The following is a 25,531-nucleotide window of genomic DNA, read 5'->3' on the forward strand; positions in this document are numbered from 1 at the left end:
CCAGCAGTGGGTCACGGCCAATTTTTGGTGGGTCACGAAAACTTTTTAAAACTTTTTTTTAAAAAAAAAACTTTTGCAAACACCCTTGCTCCATTCGCAGAAGAAAATTGTTAGCTGGTATGAGATATTCTTCATAAAATGTCACGTTTTCTGATTTCCTCTAGTAATTGGCATGTCGTAGATCACAAGTGAACCCAGTTTCAGCCTTTTGTCTAGCCTGGAAGTCCCTAACTGCAAATCCTGCTCTCCAGTTCAGCCTTCTGGGTACCCTGGAATGTAAAGGTTTGGAGGAACAGTCCTTGACGAACTCCCATTTCTAGAGAGAGTCTAGCAAACATCTACACACACATACTGTATGTAAGGCCTCTAGCAATGTCAGGAGCACAGGATCCTGATTATTAAAAATTTATTGATTGTTATTAATAAATAAAATATTATTTCTTTCTTGATCTCTTTTTTTCGTCTAATGGGTTGCGGTAGATTGTCATTTTAAAAACTGGGTCCTGGTGTTAAAAGTTTGGGAACCACTCCTCTATTGGATTGTAACCTAACAGCATGAACCTTGACAGTGGAGAGCAGGGTGGTCCAACACATGGCCTGCCAGCTGCGAGGCCTGCTCTGGCTGTCTTTGGGATGCCCCCCAATTCCCCCACCCTCAGTCCGGCACTCTCTTCCTGGTGCTGCAGAGCACCTTTGCACTTGTCAGCTGGAGCAGGCTGGGGGAGCTATGCTGAGGCCCCAATCCTCTTGGCTGCAGCTGCTGCAGCAGCAGTTAGAGCAAGGAAGGGGATGCCAGGAGTCACATGGGTGGGCAGGAGACAGGGGAGGAAGGGGATGGGCCACCCCGAGGAGTGGTCGCTCAGCTTTTGGCTGCTGGACAAGAAGGAGGTGAACCCTGAGCTGGTAGTTTTTGCAGGTCCTTGCAAGGGATCCCAGACCTCTGAGGCCCACAAAGCTTTTCTTTTTGCCTGTGAATCCAAACCAACGCGTGTATCTTTTCAGACTGAACCTGTTTGCCGCAAAGAGGCAGTGTTGTGTCTCCAAACTTGGAGAGAGGGGCCAACTCTGAGACCTCATATTGATGTTCTCCCTTTTTTTAATGGTTAATACATATATTAATTGTGTATATTAAATAAGTATATTGCAAAACACTGTAATTATTGATATGTAATTCCTCGGGTGGCCTCTGGGCTCTGTGTCAAAGTACTCATGGGGACCCCTTGGTCTGAAAAGTTGGACCGCCCTATACTAGAGCATGGACCATTTTGGCCAGGTCATCTCTCTCCAAGAAAGGGCACAGCTGGCTAGCAAGATGTGTCCCCGGCACCCAGCAGCACTGTCCGCTCTCAAAACAGCCCCAGCAGCAGGCCTGAGAGCGCTTGTCCTGCAGAACAGGTTACATATGACTTCCCTGGATCGCTAAGTGCTTAGCGGTTCCCTCTCCATGGAGAAGGAAAGTGAGGGGTTCCTTAGGAGCCAGCAGGCTTGCCAGCTTCCACTGATGATACAGTGGCTAGTCCCAACCCCCACATGCTTGTCTTTGGAGGCTAATGAGAGTTTCTCCCACAAGACTGGAACCTTGCCTAGGGAATTAGAGCTGAGGGGTGGACCACTGAAGCCCCCTGCCAATGTCTGAGACTTTGCTTAGCCCTACAGAGAAAAGGTATTGAGAACAAAACTGCTAATATTATAATGCTGTTGTACAAATCGATGGTAAGGCCACACCTGGAGTATTGTGTCCAGTTCTGGTCGCCGCATCTCAAAAAGGATATAGTGGAAATGGAAAAGGTGCAAAAGAGGGCAACTAAGATGATTGCTGGGCTGGGGCACCTTCCTTATGAGGAAAGGCTGCGGCGTTTGGGCCTCTTCAGTCTAGAAAAGAGACGCCTGAGGGGAGACATGATTGAGACATACAAAATCATGCAGGGGATGGACAGAGTGGATAGGGAGATGCTCTTTACACTCTCACATAACACCAGAACCAGGGGACATCCACTAAAATTGAGTGTTGGGAGGGTTAGGACAGACAAAAGAAAATATTTCTTTACTCAGCGTGTGGTTGGTCTGTGGAACTCCTTGCCACAGGATGTGGTGTTAGCATCCGGTCTGGATGCTTTTAAAAAGGAATTGGACAAGTTTCTGGAGGAAAAATCCATTACAGGTTACAAGCCATGATGTGTATGCGCAACCTCCTGATTTTAGGAATGGGTTAAGTCAGAATGCCAGATGCAAGGGAGGGCACCAGGATGAGGTCTCTTGTGATCTGGTGTGCTCCCTGGGGCATTTGGTGGGCCACTGTGAGATACAGGAAGCTGGACTAGATGGGCCTATGGCCTGATCCTGAGGGGCTGTTCTTATGTAGAGGGTTTTTTTTTTTTGTAAGGCTGGGCTGAAAGTTCTACACAACAAACTTTTGGACTCAAAATTGGGAGGGGGCAAGTGTGGTGATCCCCTCTGGTTCATCTTTTCTTGCTGCTGTTCATTTCACAATAGTGGCTCTGCCAGTCCTGGCCCTTGTCCCCCACCCCCAGTCGATGCTACCTCAACACACAGGGTCAGGGTGGAAGGACTTGTGGGTGAAAACATGGTAGCTGCAGGGCAGTGCTGGGATGCTGACTGTCCCCCAGTGACCCCTCCAGCATTGCTCTTGTGAATAGGGTTGTGATCCTGAGGCGACATTTTGGCTCAGCGACTAGGCTTTTCTGCAACAGCGAAGATGAATGCTGATCTGCCTCTTTCTGGTGTGCTCTGTATCTTGCAGGAAAGGGTATACATTTACCTCCTGGATGGGGAAGCCCGGCTGACATGCAATGACCCCCCTCATGAGCTACCGCACGAGGGAAAGCTCAGGTAAGGCTGATGGGGTCTCTGAGTTATGGGGGGCCACCGCAGCACTTCTGTGCAGGAGCTGCCCTCTGTGGTGGCGCTTTTGCACATGTGCAATATTGCTGGGCTGGCTGTTACCACCAATGCACGTTCCAACTTTCAGGCAAATCTCCAGAACGGAACCAGTGCATTGATCCTGAGGAGTTGGTGCATACACATATTTCAAGTGTCCTGCTATTATTTCAGAGAGAGAGAGAGAGAGAGAGAGAGAGAGAGATCAACAATAGCATGACAGTAACAGTACAAGCTTCATATCACAGTTGCAATCATTGTACACCTATAATGAAGGCTGCAATATTGATTCATTGGTTCTGAAAGAGCATTCCAATTGCGCCTTGTCTTTGTAAAGAGTGCAGCAAGATTCCATTCTCCTCTCCAAAGGCCTGTTTGCTGCCTCCCTCTGGCTCTGATTGTTGCCACCTGTGTTTCAGCCATTGATTGGGAGGCTGCCTTTGTTCTACCCATCAGCAGGCAAGTTGCTGTAGCTGCACTATCTGCACAACCAGTTCCTGGTGATTGTATTTTTCATAAATTGCAATACACAACTGTGAGCCCAACCCTGTTCTTTCCCCCCACCAATGCAGTACGACCAAAATGGTAGCTGCTGCCTTCTGCCAGAGTGGGGGGGACAGGACGGGACGGGACTGCAGTTGCAGAGGTCTCCTCTGGATAAGGGAACAATCATTAAACCTCTGTGGCACAAGGGGGTCTTCTGGAATCTGTGCTTTCTAAACAACTGGCCAGTGGTATAACTAAAGGAGGTGCAAAGCACTAAGTTTTGCAGGCGCCTGAACGCACCATGCAAGCGGCCCCTCCCCTTCAGAGCCAATTCAGGTGGGGGAAGCAAAATGGAGGCATTTGCTTCTTCTCTGGCTTTTGCCTCCATTAGGCTCCCCCCTCCTGCAATGACTCGGAAGGGAAGGGGCCGCTTGCATGGTGCGGTGAGGCCTCCTGCAAAACTTAGTGCTTTGCACCCCCTCTAGCTATACCACTGCAGCTGGCACAGGTCCCATGGCATGGGATAAGATCTGGGAAGGGGTTTAGGATTCAGTGGCCACCATTGCCACCAAATCCACCCTCTTCCCAAACCCTCTGTTGCTGCCCCATTTTGCCCTCCCACCTCCCCTTCAGTAGCAGGCAGCCCTGGATCCCCTGGCAAGGTGGGAAGGCTCCAGCTACTGAGCACACTGCTGCAGCACCTTTAATGACAGGTACTGACTGCTTTATGGCAGTCAGGGCCAGTGGAAGAGGCACACCTCAGTAGTGGTGTAGCTAGAGAGGTGCAAACCATGAAGTTTCGCAGGAAGCCTCACCCTAGCAGGCAAGCAGTCCCTCCCCTTCAGAGCTTTTCCAGGCAGGGGGAGCAATGCAGAGGCAAATGCAGGATGGAGCGCGTGGGCAGTCAAGGTGGATGCCTCTGTTTCGCTCTCACCAATTGGAATTGTTCCAAGGGGAGGGGGAGGGGCTGCTTGCATGCCAAGGTGAGACCCCCTGCATGCTTTGCACCCCCTCTAGCTACACCTCTGAGCCTAGGGCAACTGAACGTCTCCTACTCACCCCTCTCCAGTCTCCTGCTCTCTCAAAGACACTGGCTTGCTCCTGGGCCTTTCCTTGGGCATGGGCTGGGAGGCATGCCTCCCGGACCACCTGCATAAGACCTCCTTCTTTGGCACACCCTCCTGGTTCCTATTTGCTCCTGTGATGATCCCTAAGCACCATAACTGCCTTCTGCTGTTCACCCTCTCTCATTTCCCTCTCCTTTCCTGTTGTCCCTCTTGCACTGACACCTAGAGTAAGAGCCTCTCAAGTCTGGGACCTGCCTACTTCTGCTTAGCAAAATGCTGCGTTTTTAGATCACCATCATCATCTTCAACATCTGGCTCAACTGAGCGTCCCCCCCCCACATCAATAAATCAGTTAACAGTGTGTGCTGTCAGTTGTCACACTACAAACCAACAACAAAATGCCCCAGGCAGTATAATGGAGGGATATTTGTTTTCTGTCAGAGCAATTATCAGTGTTTTGACTCAGTAGTTATAACTAAGGCTGTCTGCAGTCAGGGAAAATGGAGCAAGACAAGGAGGGTGATCTTGCCTTCTGACCCCCCCACCCCCATCTATGATTTAAACAGAAAAATTAAAGCCCAGCATCCATTTATATGTTCATCTGTTGCTATATTTAAAAAATTGAAAACATGGAAGCAGCTGAAAAGGTAGTCCTAGGGTCATATGGGAGATATGTTGATGACATCATGGGTATCAGCCAGTTGATACTGTCCTTGACATGCACGACTTTTCCCCCCAGAATCTGACCCTGGAGAAGAAAAGGTACCTCTGTACTGAGTGTGGTGCAAATGTCAAATCTACCTCCATTCCCCTTTCTATTGTCAAAAAAGGGCAGGGCTGTTCTTGAGAAGTAGAAGCAATTGTTCATCTTGAGTCAAGTAATCCAGCCAAGCCCTTCCTGAAGGTCTATCACCTGCCAATTAACTGGCAGATGTTAACAAGCCCATTGCAGGAGAAGGCAAGGCTCTCCCACAGTCCTTGTTGAAAATCCCGCTCCTGCAGTGGTTCTGTTTGCAGGATTTTTCACACCCTTTTGGCTTCCTGCATCAGGGGGAGAGCAAATGACCCGCAGATCACATGGTCTGGATGCCATTGATCCATGGCTAATGGTATAATCTCTGTTTGCTCAGTACTGTGCTTCCTAAGCATTGCCACTTGGCCCCCAGTGACTCCAAATTGGAACACCCTCAAGGGGAAACTGAAGCAATTTATTATAATATACCCTTGAGAGCTGGGAAATTGAGGGTTTGTTGAAATCTGAAGTGGTCCTATTGTGGCTCCAGTGTGAATGTCTTGAATGCATCCTTGCTTGAAGCAGACATGGTCTCAGCATGAGAGGAGGGGATGTGGACAGCTCAGGTGGCGCCAAACCAAAACCCCTTTTGCAGCTTCATTGCCCTTTGGCCTGCAAGCGCATGGAGGGCATCTTGGAGATTTGGGACATGGTACTGACAAAAGGACTGGTGGGCGCCGTGATCTTTCTGGCAGCAGCAGTCACAGTTCTGGGAGTCTAGAGAGTAATGGCAAGGAGCCCCGCCCTCCTTCTGCATGGATGCCTGCTGCCATCCTGTGAGGAAGTCACCCTGCCAGATGGTGCTTCCTGCTGAGAAGACCATGGTCCCCTCCAGCAACTGAGATTCCCAAGAACATGATAGCCTCTGCCTCCACCAGGACCATGCAACAGAGAAAAGGCTGAGATGGAGAGATTCGCAAAATCTTCCTCCATCCCAAAGCCCTCCAATTTCACCCCAAGAAAGTGCTGAGAAGAGGGTTTGGCTGAACCCTAAAAGTATCAGGGGGTTTGGAGGACCACATGGTGCAGCAGCATGGGAGGCAAACCCAGCAGGCTGGGAAAGGTTGCAGTCCTGTAACTGGATGGGTCACTGGACTGCTCAAGTGCCCATGACACAAAGGGAGCTGAATAGCAGTGCTTCCACTTCATTCATTCATTCATCTCCTGCCTTTCTCACAGTGTGGGCAACCAAGGCGACTTACAACATTAAAACAATAATGAAACATTAAAAACAAATTGAAAAAGAATAAAATACAAAACAAATCCCAAGAATCATTGCGTTGGCTAAAAACACCAGCTCATCATGTCAGCCATCAAATGCTGTCCTCAATAAAAACAGCTTAAGGCCTTGCAAGAAAGACTCTGGGGAGGAAGTTCCACAATCAGGACCCACAGAGAAGGCCTGTTCCTTGCCTCACCTCCTTCACAGACGGCACATTTAAAAGGACCCCCCTGATGACCTCAAAGGTCAAACAAACTTGACTGCCATTTTATTTCAGCAGGACAGGTCCCAACATCCCACTGGGTTCTGCCTTAGGCTCATACCTGGAGGGTTAAAGAGGGGCCCTAAAGTTTTTCTCCATCAAGCACCAAAAGGTCTTGAGTTGGCACAACTTGAAGTGACAGCAGCACTTGTAGGGAGCATACCAAGTGCTCTTTTCCGCCTTCTGGTGAAGGCTGTTTGGTTGATCCATTCCCTGGTTCAGACCTGAATGGGAGTATCCTGGGTTGATCACAAACTAGATCCCAGGTCTTAAGCTGGGCTAAAGAGGTCGGGGCTAATCCAGAAAGGACCAGGGAGCAGACCATGTCTGGCAACCTGCAGAACCAGAATCTCAGCAATCAGCTCTGCTCACTTCCAGGAGTTCCTGGCACTCTACTACAAAGGCTCTCAAATCTTGTTCAGCAAAATAAATCTGGCTTGTGAGATGTTCCTCTCTCTGTTTGTGTTCCCATGTGGGAGCCTGCCCTGCACTCCTCTTTTGTACCCTGCCTGCCTGCTTAAAATGCAGTACCAAAAACACCACACAAGCCCTCTGCTCCTTCTTTCTTCCAGGATGTTATTTTTAGCACACTTTTCAGCCAAAGCAAATAATCAAAGAAAAATAAAACAGTTTAACACAAATTAAAATCCAATGCAACAATAAAATTGCAGATTAAAGCAGCACAAGAACTGGTAGTAAAACAAGAGACCACAAATATGAACTTACCTGTCCAAGACCAGGGAAATCAGGGTGCCTTCACCTAGTGCTGAAAAGAAAACAGAATCAGCGCCAGCTGAGCATCCCAGGGGAAAGAATTTTGTCACTAGGGTGCCACCGTGGATGAGGTCCTAACTCCAGCCACCACACACCTGCAGGTGACAGCACCATGAGCAGGGCTGGTGATGCATGTTTTAATTGACCCACAGCTTTATGAGGAAGCAGAGGGGTTTATTGCACTTGCAATTCACATACCTGATCTTGTCTGATCTCGGAAGCTAAGCAGGGTTAGGCCTGGTTAGTACTTGGATGGGAGACCGCTTGGGAATACCGGGTGCTGTAGGCTTATACCGTAGTCTTTCGAGACTGAAGGTTGCCAACCAATTCTTCTTGGCAGTTGGAACGAAGGAGCTGTGGGGCTTGCAAGCTGACAGGGCTCTTTCCTCACTTCCTCAGGTTCATAACACCCCTTCCCCCAAGTGTTCAGGGAGGCTTTTTGAGCTCCTGGGCTGTACTGACATTTGCATCATTCTAGCACTAAAAGTATCACCATCCATCCGACTTGTGGAGGAAGCTGCTGACTGATGCACTTGGCCACAGATGCACATGCCCGAAACACACCCATGGTGCATGTACGCCTTTCTCCCTTTCTCCGTTCTCCTGCATAGTTTGAGGTTGATGTCCCGTCTGCCCTCGTTATCTGTTTATTTGGGTATTTTAATTGGTATCCAATCACTCTTATACAAGACAATTATCAAAGCTGCTAACAACAGGCAATAATAACATTCATATAAAACAAAGGTTAAAGGTTAAGGAGGATCGTTTTAGCAAGGCCTGCCAAGATTTTGGACTGACAATCAGCCTGAAGAAAACACAGGTCATGGTTCAGGATGTGGACTCACCTCCCTGCATTACAATCTCTGAGCATGAACTGGAGGTTGTCCATGACTTTGTGTACCTTGGCTCAACGATCTCCGACACTCATTCTCTCGATGCCGAGCTAAACAGGCGCATCGGTAAAGCAGCTACCACGTTTTCCAGACTCACAAAGAGAGTCTGGTCCAACAAGAAGCTGACGGAACATACCAAGATCCAGGTCTACAGAGCTTGCGTCCTGAGTACACTTCTGTACTGCAGCGAGTCATGGACTCTTCGCCCACAACAGGAGAGGAAACTGAGTGCTTTCCACATGCGCTGCCTCCGACGCATCCTCGGCATCACCTGGCAGGACAAAATTCCAAACAACACAGTCCTGGAACGTGCTGGAATCCCTAGCATGTATTCACTGCTGAAACAGAGACGCCTGCGTTGGCTTGGTCATGTCGTGAGAATGGATGATGGCCGGATCCCAAAGGATCTCCTCTATGGAGAACTCGTGCAAGGAAAGCGCCCTACAGGTAGACCACAGCTGCGATACAAGGACATCTGCAAGAGGGATCTGAAGGCCTTAGGGATGGACCTCAACAAGTGGGAATCCCTGGCCTCTGAGCGGCCCGCTTGGAGGCAGGCTGTGCAGCATGGCCTTTCCCAGTTTGAAGAGACACTTTGCCAACAGTCTGAGGCTAAGAGGCAAAGAAGGAAGGCCCATAGCCAGGGAGACAGACCAGGGACAGACTGCACTTGCTCCCGGTGTGGAAGGGATTGTCACTCCCGGATTGGCCTTTTCAGCCACACTAGACGCTGTGCCAGAACCACCTTTCAGAGCGCGATACCATAGTCTTTCGAGACTGAAGGTTGCCAATACAATAAAACAAAACATTAAAAATAAAATATGTTGGTAAAAAGTCAAGTACACAGAAGTGACAGTTGCAGATCAAAGCAGCAGCAACACCAATTCCCAAAAGTCACCCCTCCTCACAAGCCTTGTTCAGCATCCAGAAGGGCATGGTTTGTTCCGAAAGATATTTGCGTTGTCTTTTTTATTCCTGAATTGTTTTCTCTGCTGTCCAATATCTCTTAATTTGTTATTACTAGTTGTTTTAATTGCTTGATTTAATTTTTCTGCTTTGCTTTTATTTGGTATGTTAATTACTTTTATTTAATTAATATTTGTCAGGATACACTATCACAAAAAAAAAAAAAACTTCTGCAGTAGCAATGCCTCTGTCAGGTGACAACCAGTTAGCAGTAATGGGGCCAGGTTGGCCTCCCTGGGTAGGGTCTTCTGCAACAAAGGTGGAACCTTGACTGAGAAGCTTCTGTCTCTCACACCTGTCCAGTGCGATTAAAAAGCCAGGGAGATAAGGAGCAGGACCTCTGATGCTGCCAGGGCCATAAAGATACGCACAGAACCTGGGCTAAATGGAGATATTCCTTCTTCTTTTCATCTGATTGATGATGTGCTGGTGCAAAAAGGCAGCCGCTGACACATGCAGGTCTAAATCATAAGTTACACTCACCTGTGAAGAGAACAAAGCTTTAAACCTGAAGCATTGGGTAAACGTGGAAAGAGACCAAGAATGATTTGTCAAAAGTGCCCCATTATAGAAAATGGCCGTTTTCACGCAACACCAGTGTTGCTTCTGTTCTGAACTGATGCATCCCAAATGGGAGCAGCATAAACTTGTTTGCACCAGAGGCTGATTGACTCAAACATCTTGATCTATGTGGCAGGAAGGTGTGCTTCTTGGCAGTATATGGGTGTGTTTGCACCAAAATATCCAGGGTCTTTTACCAGGGCAACTCTGGCAAAGCCAGGCTGGGAACTGGCTGTTTTCTTCACAAAGTGCTTTCCAGAGTGTTCCTTGGAAATTTAGGTGGGGCTCTTCAGTGAGAAAATCAGTAATGATGGAACAGCTCTCCCCCCCCCCCCAAAAAAAACAACAACCACAGACACGTAATCTCAAGCTTCTCCTATGTGCAACTACAGAGGAATGTTGAATGCATTCTTGGTCACTCTGCAAGTACATCTAGCCAGGGCTACAGAGAGCTATACAGTAAGGTCAGTGCCACAGGTGTGCTTTAGAACATCTTCCAGCCATTGGTGTACATCAGCTAAACACTGCATGTGTGATCAGGTATACAAAAGATGATCATTTCGCAGCAGTAAGAAGGTGCAGTTGAAATCTAGTCTCAGTCACTAGGAATGGTTTTTCATCCTGGACCACATCCTTCATCCACTAAGCAAATGTGTGTCTAGCAACATATGATCTACGTTAAGATTTACTTAACTGTAGCCTGTTCCCTATCTTCACACTGGGTCCCATTTAGCCCTGTAAAGGGCATTTGCCTCAACAATTTCCCCCATTAAAATGTACTCCATCTGTTTAGATAGGAGATATGAGGTTTTATTGCCCTTTCCAGTTGCTTGCCAAAAACAGGTCAGCAAGTTTAATAACCCAAGATGGTGACTAAGTGTCCTTTTCAGCCACATCAGACACTCTCAGAAGGCAGGGTTGAATTCTGTCAGCTGTCCAAGATGGTTCCACTAGAAAAGATTGAAAAGGGGCATGTGCCACGAGAGTGTATAATCATCCTCATCGATATGCCAATGGTGAGCTTTAGTGGTTGTGAGCCCATCAGTTTGCACGTGAGATGAGGTTGCCCACGGTCAAGGCAGGGGTTTCTGTGTGCTTGAGGAGGAAGTTCTGACATGCAGAGGAGTAGCCAGGTTTGTAAACTGAAAGTAAAAGAAGGAAAGAAATACAAAACCTTGCACAGATTCCAGAACAGCAGGCCACCAGTGGGGTGGGCAGGGAGAGCGGGCGGGTCTGCTTGAACCACTTGCAATGCACTAAGTTTTGCAAGTGCTGGAACATGCCATGCAAGCAGCCCCTCCCCTTTGAGCCATTCTGGTCCCACCACCCGGAATGGCTCCAAAGGGGAGGGGGCTGCTTGCATAGCACAGTCAGGCACCTGCAAAACTTAATGCTTTGCACCCCCTCTAGCTATGCCACTGCTTACGTGTGAAGGCTGGGGAGAGGCAACCTTTCATTGCAGGTTCCTCTTGTCATCATCACATTTGCCAACGACAAAGGCTGAGTGCCTGTCAGACAGCAAAATAGGGTCACCCAAAAGTATGGTAATATTCCCTGGCTTTGCAGAAGTACATATGTTTGCAATTTTTAAAAAAAATTTTTTAATGCCACCATTTAATCCTGGTGGTGGAAGCAACTCATATGATCTTGTTTATGAGCGTCTGTGATGTCATGCCAGGAGCTAAGTCACAACTTCGCAGGTCTGGACCAGGTGGGCTGCCACCACCTCTGCCCCAGGACGTGTCAGCAGTGTGGAGAAAGGTGTCCTCACAGTGAGGGCAGAGAAGAAGTGGTACAGAGGAGAAGAGCATCACGTGCATATTGAGACCTACCAGGAGAGTGCTAGGAGGTCTAGAAGCAAGCGGGCCCTACAACCAGATGGAGGCTATCAGTGCCTCCAACACTGAATTGGGGCAAGCTGTAAATAAGGTGGTGGGAAGTGCTGAGGCTGTCTGGCTTTCCCCTGTTTTATCCAAAGATGCTGAGAAGGGGATTGAATTATACTGGAAATATCTGTGGGCAGTGGTGTGGCTACAGGGAATGCAAAGCAGTAGGTTTTGCAGGGAGCCTCTCCGTGCCATACAAGCGGTGGCACCCCCTCCCCTTTGGAGCCAGGCATGCACCTCTGTTTTGCTCCCACCACCTGAAATGGCTCCAAAGGGGAGGGGGAGTGGCTGCTTACATGCTGCAGTGAGGCTCCCTGCAAAACTTACTGCTTTGCACCCCCTCTAGCTACGCCACTATCTGTGGGAGAAGGAAAAGGGCTCGTGGCCTGCCATTAACATGAACTCCAGTTTCAATGGAAGCTGCTTAGTGAACAATTTGGCACACCTATTCCACCTGCTCCCCCCCCACCCCACCCCCACTCTGTGCAGCTGTGGCTGTTAACACCAGAGAAGACCCAGAAGACCTGTGAGCAAACACAGCCTCAGATGAAATGGGGCCCATAAACCGCATCCGCCTCTGCTGTGTGCCAAGTCATAAAAGACACTTCAGCGCACGAAGGGTCCTGATGAACAAACATTTGTCACTGGGAGTGATGAGGGTTTGCCCAAAGGCCGCTGGGCTGTTAAAATCCCTCACAGATGCTCCAGCCAAGGAACGTATCGGTGGCAGTTGCAATTGGGCACGCTGTGGATTCTGTGCACTCTTCCCTAAATAAAATATGTTTATATACGTTTTGTAAATTTAGTAACATGAGAAATAACTCCCTGTAAGCTGCCTGGCTGCCAGTGGGACCTATGCCAGCTATTTAGGTGGCATAAGAGCCTCGGGGGCCATGCCAGGCCAGGAATAGGGGGATAGGATCCCAGTGTGTGCGGTACTGATGTGCAATCGTATTGAATATTATTTACACCTGGGCAACGGTGCCCACCCTCTGACTTGGTCAGTTGAGCTTGGATGCCCAGCAGGCTGGTGTCTGCCAATTCCAGTTGGTGGAACAGCTATTACTCTAGGGGAAACAGACAATGATGACACAAAAGCCACCCAAAGATTTGCCTGCTTGGGGGTGTTGCGCTGCTGATTTCAAAGTGTCTCTGGTGAATCTCTTTCCTCTTGTGAGGCTCGTGCCGAGACTTTCCTGAAGAGACAGAAAGGGGCAAAAGGAGGAAGCTGGAGAGCTCCGTCATCACTCCTGGGCAGACCTGCAGTTGGTGGCACCATCTTTTTTTCGTTGAAAAATAGTCTGTAAATATTGTGAATAAAAAAATGGATCCAGCAAGAGGTACACCTGACCTCATTAGCGCTGCGTGGAAATGCCTCCCCCATTTTTGCCGCCAAGTCAGCTGTGGTGAAAATGAGGGAGACATTTGGATGGCGGTTGCAAAGCAACAATGCAAGATGAGGCGAGGATGCTTCTCCCAGCAGCCACGGGCCGGGCTCTGCCAGTTTATTGTTCCTTCCCGGAAACCCCCATCAGTGATAGGATGTCGCGGTGCAGCAACTTTCTGAGGGGCTTCTAGAAGACAAAAGGGAGAGACACTATCCACAAGCATAAAACAGTGGCCACCAAAAGTTTGAGCTGGACCACAGTCATCCCCCCTTGTGTCCTCCCTTTCAATCCAAGCACTGCTGACTAAGAACTCCTGTCTTCCTCTAGTTCTTATGCCCCCCATGTGCCCATCACTGAGGGAAGGGGCCTGGAGAGAGTGTGACCAAAGGCCTGGGGCAGCAGGCTCTCCAGCTGCACAGCCCTCATGCACGATGTCAGTCAGGGGAACTGAAAGGCAACCCCAAGTCCCAGCCAGCAGTGCTGGAGGTCTCCCTGCCTGCAGCAAGCTGGCACAGAGACTGCAGGGGCTGCAGAACGGCAATTGCTGCTGACTTGTTTGCAGCGGATAACAGCCGGGGGCCATAAACAGCCCGGTGAGGGCATTAATCCGCCACAGGCAACTGGCACCTCTCCCAGACTTGCTGGCAGGTTGTACCTGAATAGCTGCAGCCCAAAAAAATGGCCTTTGCTTAGGAATGCTCCTTCTTGGGGCTGTTCCATGATGCAAGGGTCTGGCATCTTTCAGAGGCACAAATGGGCAGGTCCTGGCCCCACAGAACTTACAATGTAGGGCAGGCAGTAATGAGAATGGCAGAGGGGGAGAGACAAGGGTAGGGAGGGAGCCTCGTGCAGAAGCGGGGGCAGAAAGGGGACTGCAGCCACAGATGGGAATGATGCTGAACAGGCTGAGGACCCTGTGGGTCCTGTAAGGAGAGCTGGTCTGGTGTCATGCAGTGAACGCATCAGCCTGAGCCTGAGAAGAGCTTGGTAGCCCCTGCAGCCACAGAGACCCCTGGGGGCCTATGGCCAGCCACAGCCCTCAAGCCGCTTCCTGTGAGGGAGCAGCCAAGGCCAGGTTGGAATCAGAATTCGCTTCAGGACCGGAGAAGCCACAACTGCCCCAGCCTGTTGGGGACCCTCTGGGACAGCCCTGGCCAGAGCCAGGTGCTCCCAGCGCTTCTCTCCACCTGAAAGGACCAGTAGAGGAAGCAGCAGTGCCAACCCCTGCCAGCCAGCCAAGCACTGGAGAGGAGGGGAGGGGAGTGGCTGTGCTGCTCCTGCCCTTGCCTGAGGGACAGAGCTGGAAAATGCAGGTTGCCCCATTGAGAAGTCAGCAGACCTGCTTCTGCACCACAGAAAAGTCAGCTCAAGGCACAAATCATCTCAACGTATGAGAGAGAGAGAGAGAGAGATTTTCAATTTGTTTCTGTCACTTTTGCAGAAAAAGGGAGGAGGAGGAGGAGGAAGAAAAGCTGTCTCAGAATTGCTGGGCTGCAGATATTATGCGCAGGGTCTGCAGGGCATGTGGGCAGGAGCGCACAATAGGCTGGCATTCCAGCAGGGCCTGTTCTGGGCTGTGTGGGACGAGGATGTGCTGGCAGGCAAGAAACTGCAAATGGAATAAATATCGTTTTGGTCAATAGCGAAAGGTGGTGCTGGAAATTTTTTTTTTACCAGAAAAAATTGACTGGGATGATTCATTCCAGCACGAAGGCGTATTTCATCTCATTTAGCTCCTCGGCAAGCCGCTGTTAATTGCATCCACAAAACACCTCAGATGGAACCAAAGACAAATTGGAAACGGAAAGTGACATGGAAAAGGTGGGAGCCCCCCTGAGGACTGTAGCAGTCTGCGTCACATCCCCTCGGGCTTGGCACTTTCTCCATTCAGCTCACCTGTTCCCCACCATTGGTACGAATGCAGCCATGCTGGTGGAACACACACTGCACCTAGTGGTGGGGGGCAGGGATCAGGAGGCCCTGCTAACTGGATCAGAGGCACTTTTTCAAGTGGGTGCTCCTCTTTTCCGGGTGCACCAAACTTTTCTGGGTGGTGAAGACCAGAAGTGAGTGTGAGGAGCTCCAGAAGGATCTCTCCAAGCTGACAGAATGGGCAGCAAAATGGCAGATGCGTTTCAATGTAAGTAAGTGTGAAATCAGGCACATTGGGACAAAAAATCAAGACTTCACATATAGGCTGATGGGTTCTGAGCTGTGTGTGACAGATCAGGACAGAGATCTTGGGGTGGTGGTGGACAGGTCGATGAAAGTGTCGACCCAATGTGCGGCAGCAGTGAAGAAGGCCAATTCTATGCTTGGGATCATTAGGAAGGGTATAACAAAATGGCTAATATTATAATGCCGTTGTACAAATCGATGGTAAGGCCACACCTGGAGTATTGTGTCCAGTTCTGGTCACCACATCTCAAAAAAGACATAGTGGAAATGGAAAAGGTGCAAAAGAGAGCGACTAAGATGATTACTGGGCTGGGGCACCTTCCTTATGAGGAAAGGCTACGGCGTTTGGGTCTCTTCAGCCTAGAAAAGAGGCGTCTGAGGGGGGACAAGATTGAGACATACAAAATCAAGCAGGGGATGGACAGAGTGGATAGAGAGATGCTCTTTACACTCTCACATAATACCAGAACAAGAGGATATCCACTAAAATTGAGTGTTGGGAGAGTTAGAACAGACAAAAGAAAATATTTCTTTACTCAGCATGTGGTTGGTCTGTGGAACTCCTTGCCACAGGATGTGGTGATAGCATCTAGCCTGGATACCTTTAAAAGGGGATTGGACAAGTTTCTGGAGGAAAAATCCATTATGGGGTACAAGCCATGATGTGTATGTGCAACCTCCTGATTTTAGAAATGGGCTATGTCAGAATGCCAGATGCAAGGGAGGGCACCAGGGTGAGGTCTCTTGTTATCTGGTGTGCTCCCTGGGGCATCTGGTGGGCCGCTGTGAGATACAGGAAGCTGGACTAGGTGGGCCTGTGGCTGATCCTGGTCTGTTCTTATGTTCTTATGTTTTTATAGTGGGGGAGAGAGTAACTGGCCCTCCTCACTCCAGCAGTGTCTTTTCTAGTTGCTCTCTGCTGGTGCTCTTTTGCATACTTTTAAATTGTGAGCCCTTACCCTGCATGTGCTCAGTCTTGTCTGATCTCGGAAGCTAAGCAAGGTCAGGCCTGGTTAGTACTTGGATGGGAGACTGCCTGGGAATACTGGGTGCTGTAGGCTTATACCATAGTCTTTCGAGACTGAAGGTTGCCAACCATTTTTGGAACAGGGAGCCATGAGTTGTTTGATTTTTCTCTGTAACCTGCTTTGTGAATTTTTCATTGAAAAGTGGTATATAACAACAACAACAACAACAACCCAGGCGCTAAATCCGCGTGCCTCTAGGACCGTGCTGGAAGCCTCATTGGGGATCCTGACGTGGTCGGAAACTGCACTTCCAGTTTTCCAGAATGCGGTTTAAGTGTCAGAATGCTTCCCCAGCTGGTCTGAAAGTTGTGCAAGGCTCCATCATGCATGAGCTGGGGAGGGGCATCTCCCTGCAGGCGGCATCTCGGACCTTTGACCCTGGCGCAGGGCAGGGTCAGTTTGCCACTAACTCTTTCTGCATTTCTAACTTTGAAAAACACTGAACCATTCAATAAAACCATTTTCACCCACCTCTACTCATAGGAAAGGGGAAGATGGAGCTTGGGGAGGTTAGTTGATGCTGAGTAAATTCACTGTGTGGTGGAAAGCCTGTTGGTAGTGTAGCTATGGAGGGTGCAGTAAATATTGCAGGTGCTGTAATGTGCGGTGCAAGCAGCCCCTCCCACTTGCCATCAGAGCCATTCTGAGTAGTGATGGCTGCTGCAACAGCAACTTGTGCTGAGAAAAATTCTGCCAAAAAAATGTTGCCTTGAAATTGTTGGGGACTCAGAGATGCCTAAACACCTGTCGGTTTTTGAAGCAGGGACAGAATTAAGGATGGGAGGGCAAAATTCACCAGCATGCCTCCTGAAAGCAACTGGCCTTTTTTTTTTTTTTTTTTTACCCCAAAATGCCCTGGGATGATGCTGGGATGATACAGCCTCCCTCTAAGAGGGGCTTCTGGGTTTGAAAGAGACATCAGCCGGAAGGATGTTGCTGCTTCCCCAACTTCTTATTTCCAGATTTTGCATCCCATCCCCACAAGCCTCCAAATTCCCTCCACAATTTTGCTACCTGAGAATTAGAGCTGCAGACTGGGGGGGGGGGGGGCGTGGCATAGTTAGAGGGGGCGCAAAGCACTAAGTTTTGCAAGGAGCCTCACTGCAGCGTGCAAGCAACCCCCCCTTTGGAGCCATTCCGGGCAAGGGGAACAAAATAGTGACATTCACCTTGACTGTCCACGCTCTCCATTCTGCATCTGCCTCTGTTTTGCTCAACCCACCCGTAATGGCTCCGAAGGGAAGGAGGAGGTACAGCTTGCATGCCAGGGTGAAGCTCCCTGCAAAACTTAGTGCTTTGCACCCCCTCTAGCTATGCCACTGGGGGAAAATTTAATCTCAGCTTTGAAGTGAAGTCTGAGTCTGGTTCCACCTGGAAATGGGTACTTAAGTCATTTTGCTTGTGGCCCATTTGCTGCTAGTCTGACAGCCAGGCTATGAAATACTCACAAAAGAACTGAGTGGAACACTTCCCCTAATCTCTTAATAGCCCCTCTTTTAAGTGTGGTACTTTGTCCCTGCTCTCTGGGAAAGTGTGATTTTCCAGTCAACAGCATCCTGTTCAGGTTTCATTAGCATGTGGGGTTTTTTTCTGAATGTTTAATGTTGATCTCTGGGACTCCAGGCATTTGCAATTATAGCTTGAAAAGTTACAGCCCTCTGAACAAAAGATACTTTCGGCACAACTGATCCCCCCCAGTAGCAGTGGGAGATCTCAGCTTGCTTTTTGCCTGCTGCTGTCTTATTGCAAGTTCATTAAGAACCAAAGACACCAAATGCAAACTGGAAATTTTCTGAACTTGGCACCTTGTGATAATTGGGCCACTTACAGACAAGAAACCAGCCAGTACGACCCCCCCCCACGCCCCACAGCCACCTCACCACAGAAAGACATCACTTTGCTCCAAGGCCACCTACTATGTTTTGTGTGATTTGAACCTGGGGCTTCTCAGCTTAGAGCTTCCAAGTGTAACTGCTAGACTATCGGCCCCATCCTATGGGGGCTTTGTGCTGCTGGAAGTAGCATTCCAGCAGCACAAAGGTCCTATGGCTGTCACAAATGGACCTTCACTGAAGCCATCTGCCAGTGGCTTGGATGGAGCCCTGGTGCCAGTAAGTCAGTGCAGGGGGAGGGTGGGAGATGGGGTGGGCAGAACTGGGCAGAGAGGGGGTAGATCAAGTCTGGGAAAGGGGCAGGATCAGCAGCAACAACCCCGCTGATACCCTGTCCCTCTTCCCAACCTTGATCTAACTTCTCAATCCATTTGAACTTGAGCCTGCTAAATCAATGGCACAGGTTTGACTAGACCCACTCAGGCAGCAAGAACTTACTTAACAAATGCTCCCTTACTAAGAGGAGACCTCCAAGGCTGCCTCCCCCATAGGATGCTGTGCACATGCTTTGATGATGTGGCTGCATCAGCTGGAGGGGGAGGTTTGATAGGATTGAGCTGTATGTTGTTGGCAACCTTCAGTCTCGGAAGACTCTGGTATTCGTGCTCTGAATGGTGGTTCTGGAACAGCGTCTAGTGTGGCTGAAAAGGCCAATCCGGGAGTGACAATCCCTTCCACACCGGGAGCAAGTGCAGTCTGTCCCTGGTCTGTCTCCCTGGCTATGGGCCTTCCTTCTTTGCCTCTTAGCCTCAAACTGTTGGCCAAGTGTCTCTTCAAACTGGGAAAGGCCATGCTGCACAGCCTGCCTCCAAGCAGGCCGCTCAGAGGCCAGGGTTTCCCACCTGTTGAGGTCCACTCCTAAGGCCTTCAGATCCCTCTTGCAGATGTCCTTGTATCGCAGCTGTGGTCTACCTGTAGGGCGCTTTCCTTGCACGAGTTCTCCATAGAGGAGATCCTTTGGGATCCAGCCATCATCCATTCTCACGACATGACCAAGCTTGGTTTAGGACATAGGACATAGTCTCATTATTTATTTATTTGCTTCCTTTTGCTGCCTTTCTGCTGAAACACAAAACAGTCTAAAGTTCGTAATAAGGGCTAACATGGCTACTCAGAAATAAGCTCTATTAAGTTGAAGGGGGATTTACTCCCAGCAGGCAAGTGTATAGAAAGTGCAGCCCACAAGGCAGACTACAAAAGGCAAAGGCACAGAGTCAGATCCCAACTCTTTCCTGCTACTGCAGGTCCCTAAGTAGGTCCAGGGAGGATGGTCACTCCAGGCAGCAGAAATGGGAGGGATGACCAGGAAGGTCAGGTCTAATCAGAGCGCACAGTGACTCACCCTGTGCAAAATAAATGCTTAGAATTCCTGGCCACCAAGTGTGGTGATGGCAACAGTGCAGAGATGGCATTGAAAGGGGCTTCGACCAATTCATGAAGGAGGAAGAAAAGCCTGTCAAGGACTATATTAGCCATGCTGGTGAAATGTCCAGTCATTACCAGGTAGTAACCCCTGGGGGGTGGGGGATAAGAATAGGCCCTCAGTTTGGCTGTACTTGTCATAAGAGGCAACTAAAGAGCCACCAGGTAGATGGGACTCGTCAGCCTGGGAAGGCAGCTCATCTGAGAGAAGGAAAACTCTGATCCCAAACCTCCACTGCCTTGTGGCTACATCCAGTTATGGAAAAGGCTTCAGGAGTCAACCTCAAGGCAAAATTCGGAGCCAGAGTCCCTGAGGCAGTTCATGGCTGAACACAGTCACGTTCTGGCAACTCCTGTGATGCCGCTGGAACCAACCGTATTGGCCTCTGCCTTTCCATTGGACCATTTCAGCGATGTGGAGAGGGGGGATTTGTTGCATGGGTAACAGTCCATCCTCCATATCTACCCAGGCTTCGCGCACTGGAGAGGACACTCCGTTCCAGAACCACCATTCAGTGCGCGATACCATAATCTTCCGAGACGGAAGGATGCCAACTAACTACCAAACCAGGTAGCAGAGCAGAGGGAAACTGACCTCCTGGGGCTTCCTGGAGGCATTTAACATAAGAACATGAGAAGAGCCCCTCTGGTTCAAGCCACAGGCTCATCTAGTCCAGCTTCCTGTATCTCACAGTGACCCACTATTTGGTTGACCACTGTCTGAAAGAGGAGACTGGGTGTGGTGGACCTTTGGCCTGATCCAGCAGCCAGGCTTCCTCCACTGCTGCAGCCTTGGCCTGCACCTAAACCTGCATCCTCTGGTTGACGAGCAACTGCAGAGTGTTTTCGCCTCACCTAAACTTGCTGAAACACCAGCCTTGCAAGGGTTGAGTCCCAGATTTCAGGGCAACTTGGAATTGATTTCTCAATCTCTGCCCTTCGCACAAAGAGATCAGGGGCGATTATGGTCCTCTCCACTGCGTAGAAACCAGGAGTCGTTCTTGTTGGCTGCACCTCTCAGATCTGCATCAATCATGAAGCAGGAGGGAATTTTTACACTTCTTTGAACTGAGGCAGAAAAGCAAAGAACACTGTTAAAGAAAACCCAACCAAACGCAAACTCTTGTTTCTGAATTGACAGCCATCTGCGGCAACAGATCGAGCCCATTTATTACCACAGGCAGCTCTCCACGGTACAAGGGCACAGCAGCAGTCGGTCTGGATCTCCGTGGGCCCAGGAGGGTTCACTTGGGATGCCTGTGAGCCTGGGAAGCACAGTGGACACTCTGGCAGGCAATGCTCATGTGAGAACCGAGGCCCAGGGCTTGGGGACAGATTCTAGGAGGGAGCAGAATAAATGGCCCTTGCTACAAAGCAGTGCAGTGAGGCAGGGAAAGCTTTCTGGATTTGGCACAGACTCTCCACTCTTTCCTTCCCCTCTTCATCTGCTCAGTGCCTCAGCCCTCACTATGTCTGCCATGTCTCTTGGAAAGTTATCAGAATGCAGGTGCATTCAGGAAATGGTCCGGTGGAACTCACTGTCACAGGATGTGCCTGAGACTGCAAATGTGTTGAGGAGGAAACTTGTTAAACAGAGACAATGGCAAGCCAAACTCAAGTGCACAGGACAGGCTGCTTCTGGGTTCAATACAGTGAGAAGCCCCACTGACCAGACCCATCAGACCTGCTTCCCAGGAGAGACATGGAAGTTTGCATGAGCTGCTCACACACTCATGTGGGGAAGTGGTCAGGTGGCAGCTCCTGGGGATGACTGGGTGGCATTTGTGGATGGAATGTTCCTGCTGCTCGTACACAACATGAACTTGCCTTCTGCACAGTCCTCTCACCCACTCTGCCTCCAGGCCTGCCTTGCCAAATGGTGGTGTTGAGGCTGAGCCTGGGAACTGGGCCACTCCCCTTCCTTGGCTCCATTCTCATTCTTTGCTCTGGCAGCTGCTTCCCTCCAAGCAGTAGGTCGAGGGCTGCTTTCCCTTTCCTGCCCCCTGTGAGAAGAAACAGTCTCACCCAGCAGTTTCTTGGGCTGCTGCTTGGGCACTTTGACTGGCAGGGCTGGGAGCTGTCCAGCCAAGCAGAAGTAGGTCCTTGGGTAGGCCAGGGTGCTGCCACTGCAGAGAAGCAGAGCTTCTGGACAGGGCAGGGCTCTTGGACCAGGGACAGCCTGGTAACAAGTGAGGAAATGGATGGTTTGCGGCCCCACCATCCTTGGGGCATCCTTGGGGCCCTGAACCAGAGTCCATGCGTCTTCCTCCTAGAAGGACTCAGACACAAAGGCTGCTTTGTGCTGTCAGGCTTTTGGACGCTTCAGGGCCTCTTCTGAACTGGACTTCCTCTTGGGATGATCACAGCTCTACTTCTACGTTCCTGGGTCATGGTCTGACCCTGCCATTTATGACCAGTTGGGGGCACTGGGTTCCCTGCTTCTGTAGACTCCCTGGGGGTGGTCCCCTCCACAGTGGTGGTATCAGGGTGTGGGCTGGGGTCTTTGCACCCCCTTGGCCTCCCTATGTGCTGAGGCCAGTGGCAGGGTCTTCCTCCCAGGCTGGGCCTGACAGAAGTGGGAGGCTGAGGCGCTTGCACAATATCCCCAACACGCCCCCCACATGTGGGACAGACATCCCTCCTATCCGACACAGTCAGCCCAGAACCCCGCCCAGATTCGGTCCATCTGCCATATTGCCTACTTTGGAGAGTGTCTTATTGCAGACGTGGTTTCATTAGGAGTTGCTTGAAAATCCTGCCTGCCTGCTGAAATAATGAAAATCTCCCCTCCCAGTTTTGAATAATAGAAACCATTTCTTTCCGCAGTGAAGATCATGGTGTGCTCTGGAGAATATAACATTTGAGATGTAAATAAAGGAGACCTGAGACGCCTTGTGGTTTGTGGAAAGGAAACCCCAGGACTTGGGAGTTCATTGTTTGAGTGTGTGTTGAATAAGATCTGAGTGTTTGTGGTTGGCAGCCAAGGCTCCTGTTTCCATTTCATAGAAAAGCTACTAGAAGGTGCAGACAGAAGGAGGATAGAAGGTCCAGGAGGAGCAATGAATGTGGGGCAGGCAGGCAGGCTTCCTTCTGCATCCCGAATGCCAGTGATAACATACTGATTAGCAAAAGGAGCCCTAATTGACATGCTTGTCATCCCAAGCTTCAGGAAAGATGTCCGCCCTCTTTTTCTTTTTCAGAGATGTAGCAGGGACCCTTTTGTTCAAGTCAATTTTTGTTCTCCCCTGATTTTTCAGAACACATCCTTGCAACCCTTTTTTACAGCTGACGCAGATGGCCTGCTAAGGTGTGGTGTGCATAGCCAGCTTTGGTTGCAAACAGGAAAAATGGGCTTTCTTCAGAATCGGTCCTTAAGAGAAGAGCAGGCATCCGAACAAGTCTGGTGCAGCCAGGAAGACGAGGCTTGTAAACCAGCCCTGGCACTTCCTGGGTGATCTTGGGTCACAGTATTAACTTGGTGAGGGTGTCGATATGGAGTATTAGTGAAGTTTGGTTTTCAAAAATCAGTATTGGGCTCCCGGGATTCTGAGTCAGTTCATAAATTCTGCAAACTTCCGTACACACAGCCGTACAAAGAGCTTGCAGCCCTGGGACAAGGGACGCTACTCCATTTTCAAGCTACAGGCCTTCTCTGCACTGTAGACTGATTGCATTTAAATGACTTCATTCTTCTCAAAGGTGGAGGATGTTCTTTTTCAACTGCATTCTGCTCATGCTTCCTGCCACAAACTTGTAACAGGTGAATGATAGGTGTGTATCTGTAACCACCTGTGTGCCTGCGATGGGGAGCTGCAGCCTTATCAGGGTTTGGAAGCATGTGAACTCTTGTTGCATTCCTTCCCAGAGGGAGCTGCATTTCAGTCATGGCCTGTGGCAGCACCAGCAAAAATACTGGAGGGGCACAGAGAGGAAAAAGTGCATGGTGGAAGGGGGGGGGGTCTTTGTTCCATGGGTTAAATTTGTGAAAGAGAAATGCAGCAGAAATTTTGCTTGATTGATGGCAACAAAGAAAGCACACTGAGTGTGTGAAAAGAGCAATTCGTTCAAGAAATTATCCAGTAATGGGGAGGGCAAGCCGGAGGGCAAGGTGAAGGGGGGTTGCCCCCTTGCTGCCCTGCTCATGGCACCTATGGTCTTACCTGCTTGGAGTAATTATTTGTGGTGTTTTTCAAGGTTCTTGATGACAATCAGTGCTGTCTGGAATGAGTAGGATCTTGGTTTCACGGTCAGGATATGGATTATGCGGAGAAAAGGCATACAGGATGAAAACCCAGCAAGGGCACACAGGTAGCGGCTGGGCATAGAGACAGACTCCTCCTCCGTTGAAGCGTATCTGCGGAAGGCGTCTGATATTTTCTCAAAACTCGGGACGCACACCACATTTGATCTCCAGCTGCGTTTTGATTTACGGCCAGTGATACTTCCCTTCATAAAACATCCATCAGTTGCCACTGCCTTATCTTCACTGTGTCAACAAAGGCAGATAGAGGCTTCTCCTTCCCTCCTCAGTAGGCCTGTGACAAGACTGCAAGCGGGATAGCCTCTTGGTACAGCAAGGACAAAGCACACCACCTCTGTGCTGAGACTCCTGAGGGGGGACATGATTGAGACATACAAAATTATGCAGGGGATGGACAGAGTGGATAGGGATGCTCTTTACACTCTCACATAACACCAGAACCAGGGGACATTCACTAAAATTGAGTGTTGGGAGAGTTAGAACAGACAAAAGAAAATATTTCTTTACTCAGCGTGTGGTTGGTCTGTGGAACTCCTTGCCACAGGATGTGGTGATGGTGTCTAGCCTGGATGCCTTTAAAAGGGGATTGGACAAGTTTCTGGAGGAAAAATCCATTACGGGTTACAAGCCATGATGTGTATGCGCAACCTCCTGATTTTAGAAATGGGTTATGTCAGAATGCCAGATGCAAGGGAGGGCACCAGGATGAGGTCTCTTGTTGTCTGGTGTGCTCCCTGGGGCATTTGGTGGGCCGCTGTGAGATGCAGGAAGCTGGACTAGATGGGCCTCTGGCCTGATCCAGTGGGGCTGTTCTTATGTTCTTAACTACAATTCCCAGGAAGCCTTGCAGGTCTCTTGTTATCTGGTGTGCTCCCTGGGGCATTTGGTGGGCCGCTGTGAGATACAGGAAGCTGGACTAGATGGGCCTATGGCCTGATCCAGTGGGGCTGTTCTTATGTTCTTAACTACAATTCCCAGGAAGCCTTGCAGGTCTCTTGTTATCTGGTGTGCTCCCTGGGGCATTTGGTGGGCCGCTGTGAGATACAGGAAGCTGGACTAGATGGGCCTATGGCCTGATCCAGTGGGGCTGTTCTTATGTTCTTAACTACAATTCCCAGGAAGCCTTGCAGGTCTCTTGTTATCTGGTGTGCTCCCTGGGGCATTTGGTGGGCCGCTGTGAGATACAGGAAGCTGGACTAGATGGGCCTATGGCCTGATCCAGTGGGGCTGTTCTTATGTTCTTAACTACAATTCCCAGGAAGCCTTGCAGGTCTCTTGTTATCTGGTGTGCTCCCTGGGGCATTTGGTGGGCCGCTGTGAGATACAGGAAGCTGGACTAGATGGGCCTATGGCCTGATCCAGTGAGGCTGTTCTTATGTTCTTAACTACAATTCCCAGGAAGCCTTGCAGGTCTCTTGTTATCTGGTGTGCTCCCTGGGGCATTTGGTGGGCCGCTGTGAGATACAGGAAGCTGGACTAGATGGGCCTACGGCCTGATCCAGTGGGGCTGTTCTTATGTTCTTAACTACAATTCCCAGGAAGCCTTGCAGGTCT

At 49.8% G+C, this 25,531-nt stretch overlaps 1 protein-coding gene across 1 annotated transcript in view; it reads left to right on the plus strand.

The window, feature by feature from the left end:
• The window catches only part of PDE2A (phosphodiesterase 2A), a 294,371-nt gene that overhangs the window by 211,594 nt on the left and 57,246 nt on the right, over nucleotides 1-25,531 (plus strand). The window contains exon 4 of the mRNA XM_066619415.1: nucleotides 2,762-2,850. Within this exon, the coding sequence (XP_066475512.1) occupies nucleotides 2,762-2,850 (89 nt within the window). The remainder of the gene's footprint in view (nucleotides 1-2,761; nucleotides 2,851-25,531) is intronic.

The sequence above is a fragment of the Tiliqua scincoides genome, chromosome 3, assembly GCF_035046505.1.
Source record: "Tiliqua scincoides isolate rTilSci1 chromosome 3, rTilSci1.hap2, whole genome shotgun sequence".
In the NCBI taxonomy this organism is placed as follows: Eukaryota; Metazoa; Chordata; class Lepidosauria; order Squamata; family Scincidae; genus Tiliqua; species Tiliqua scincoides.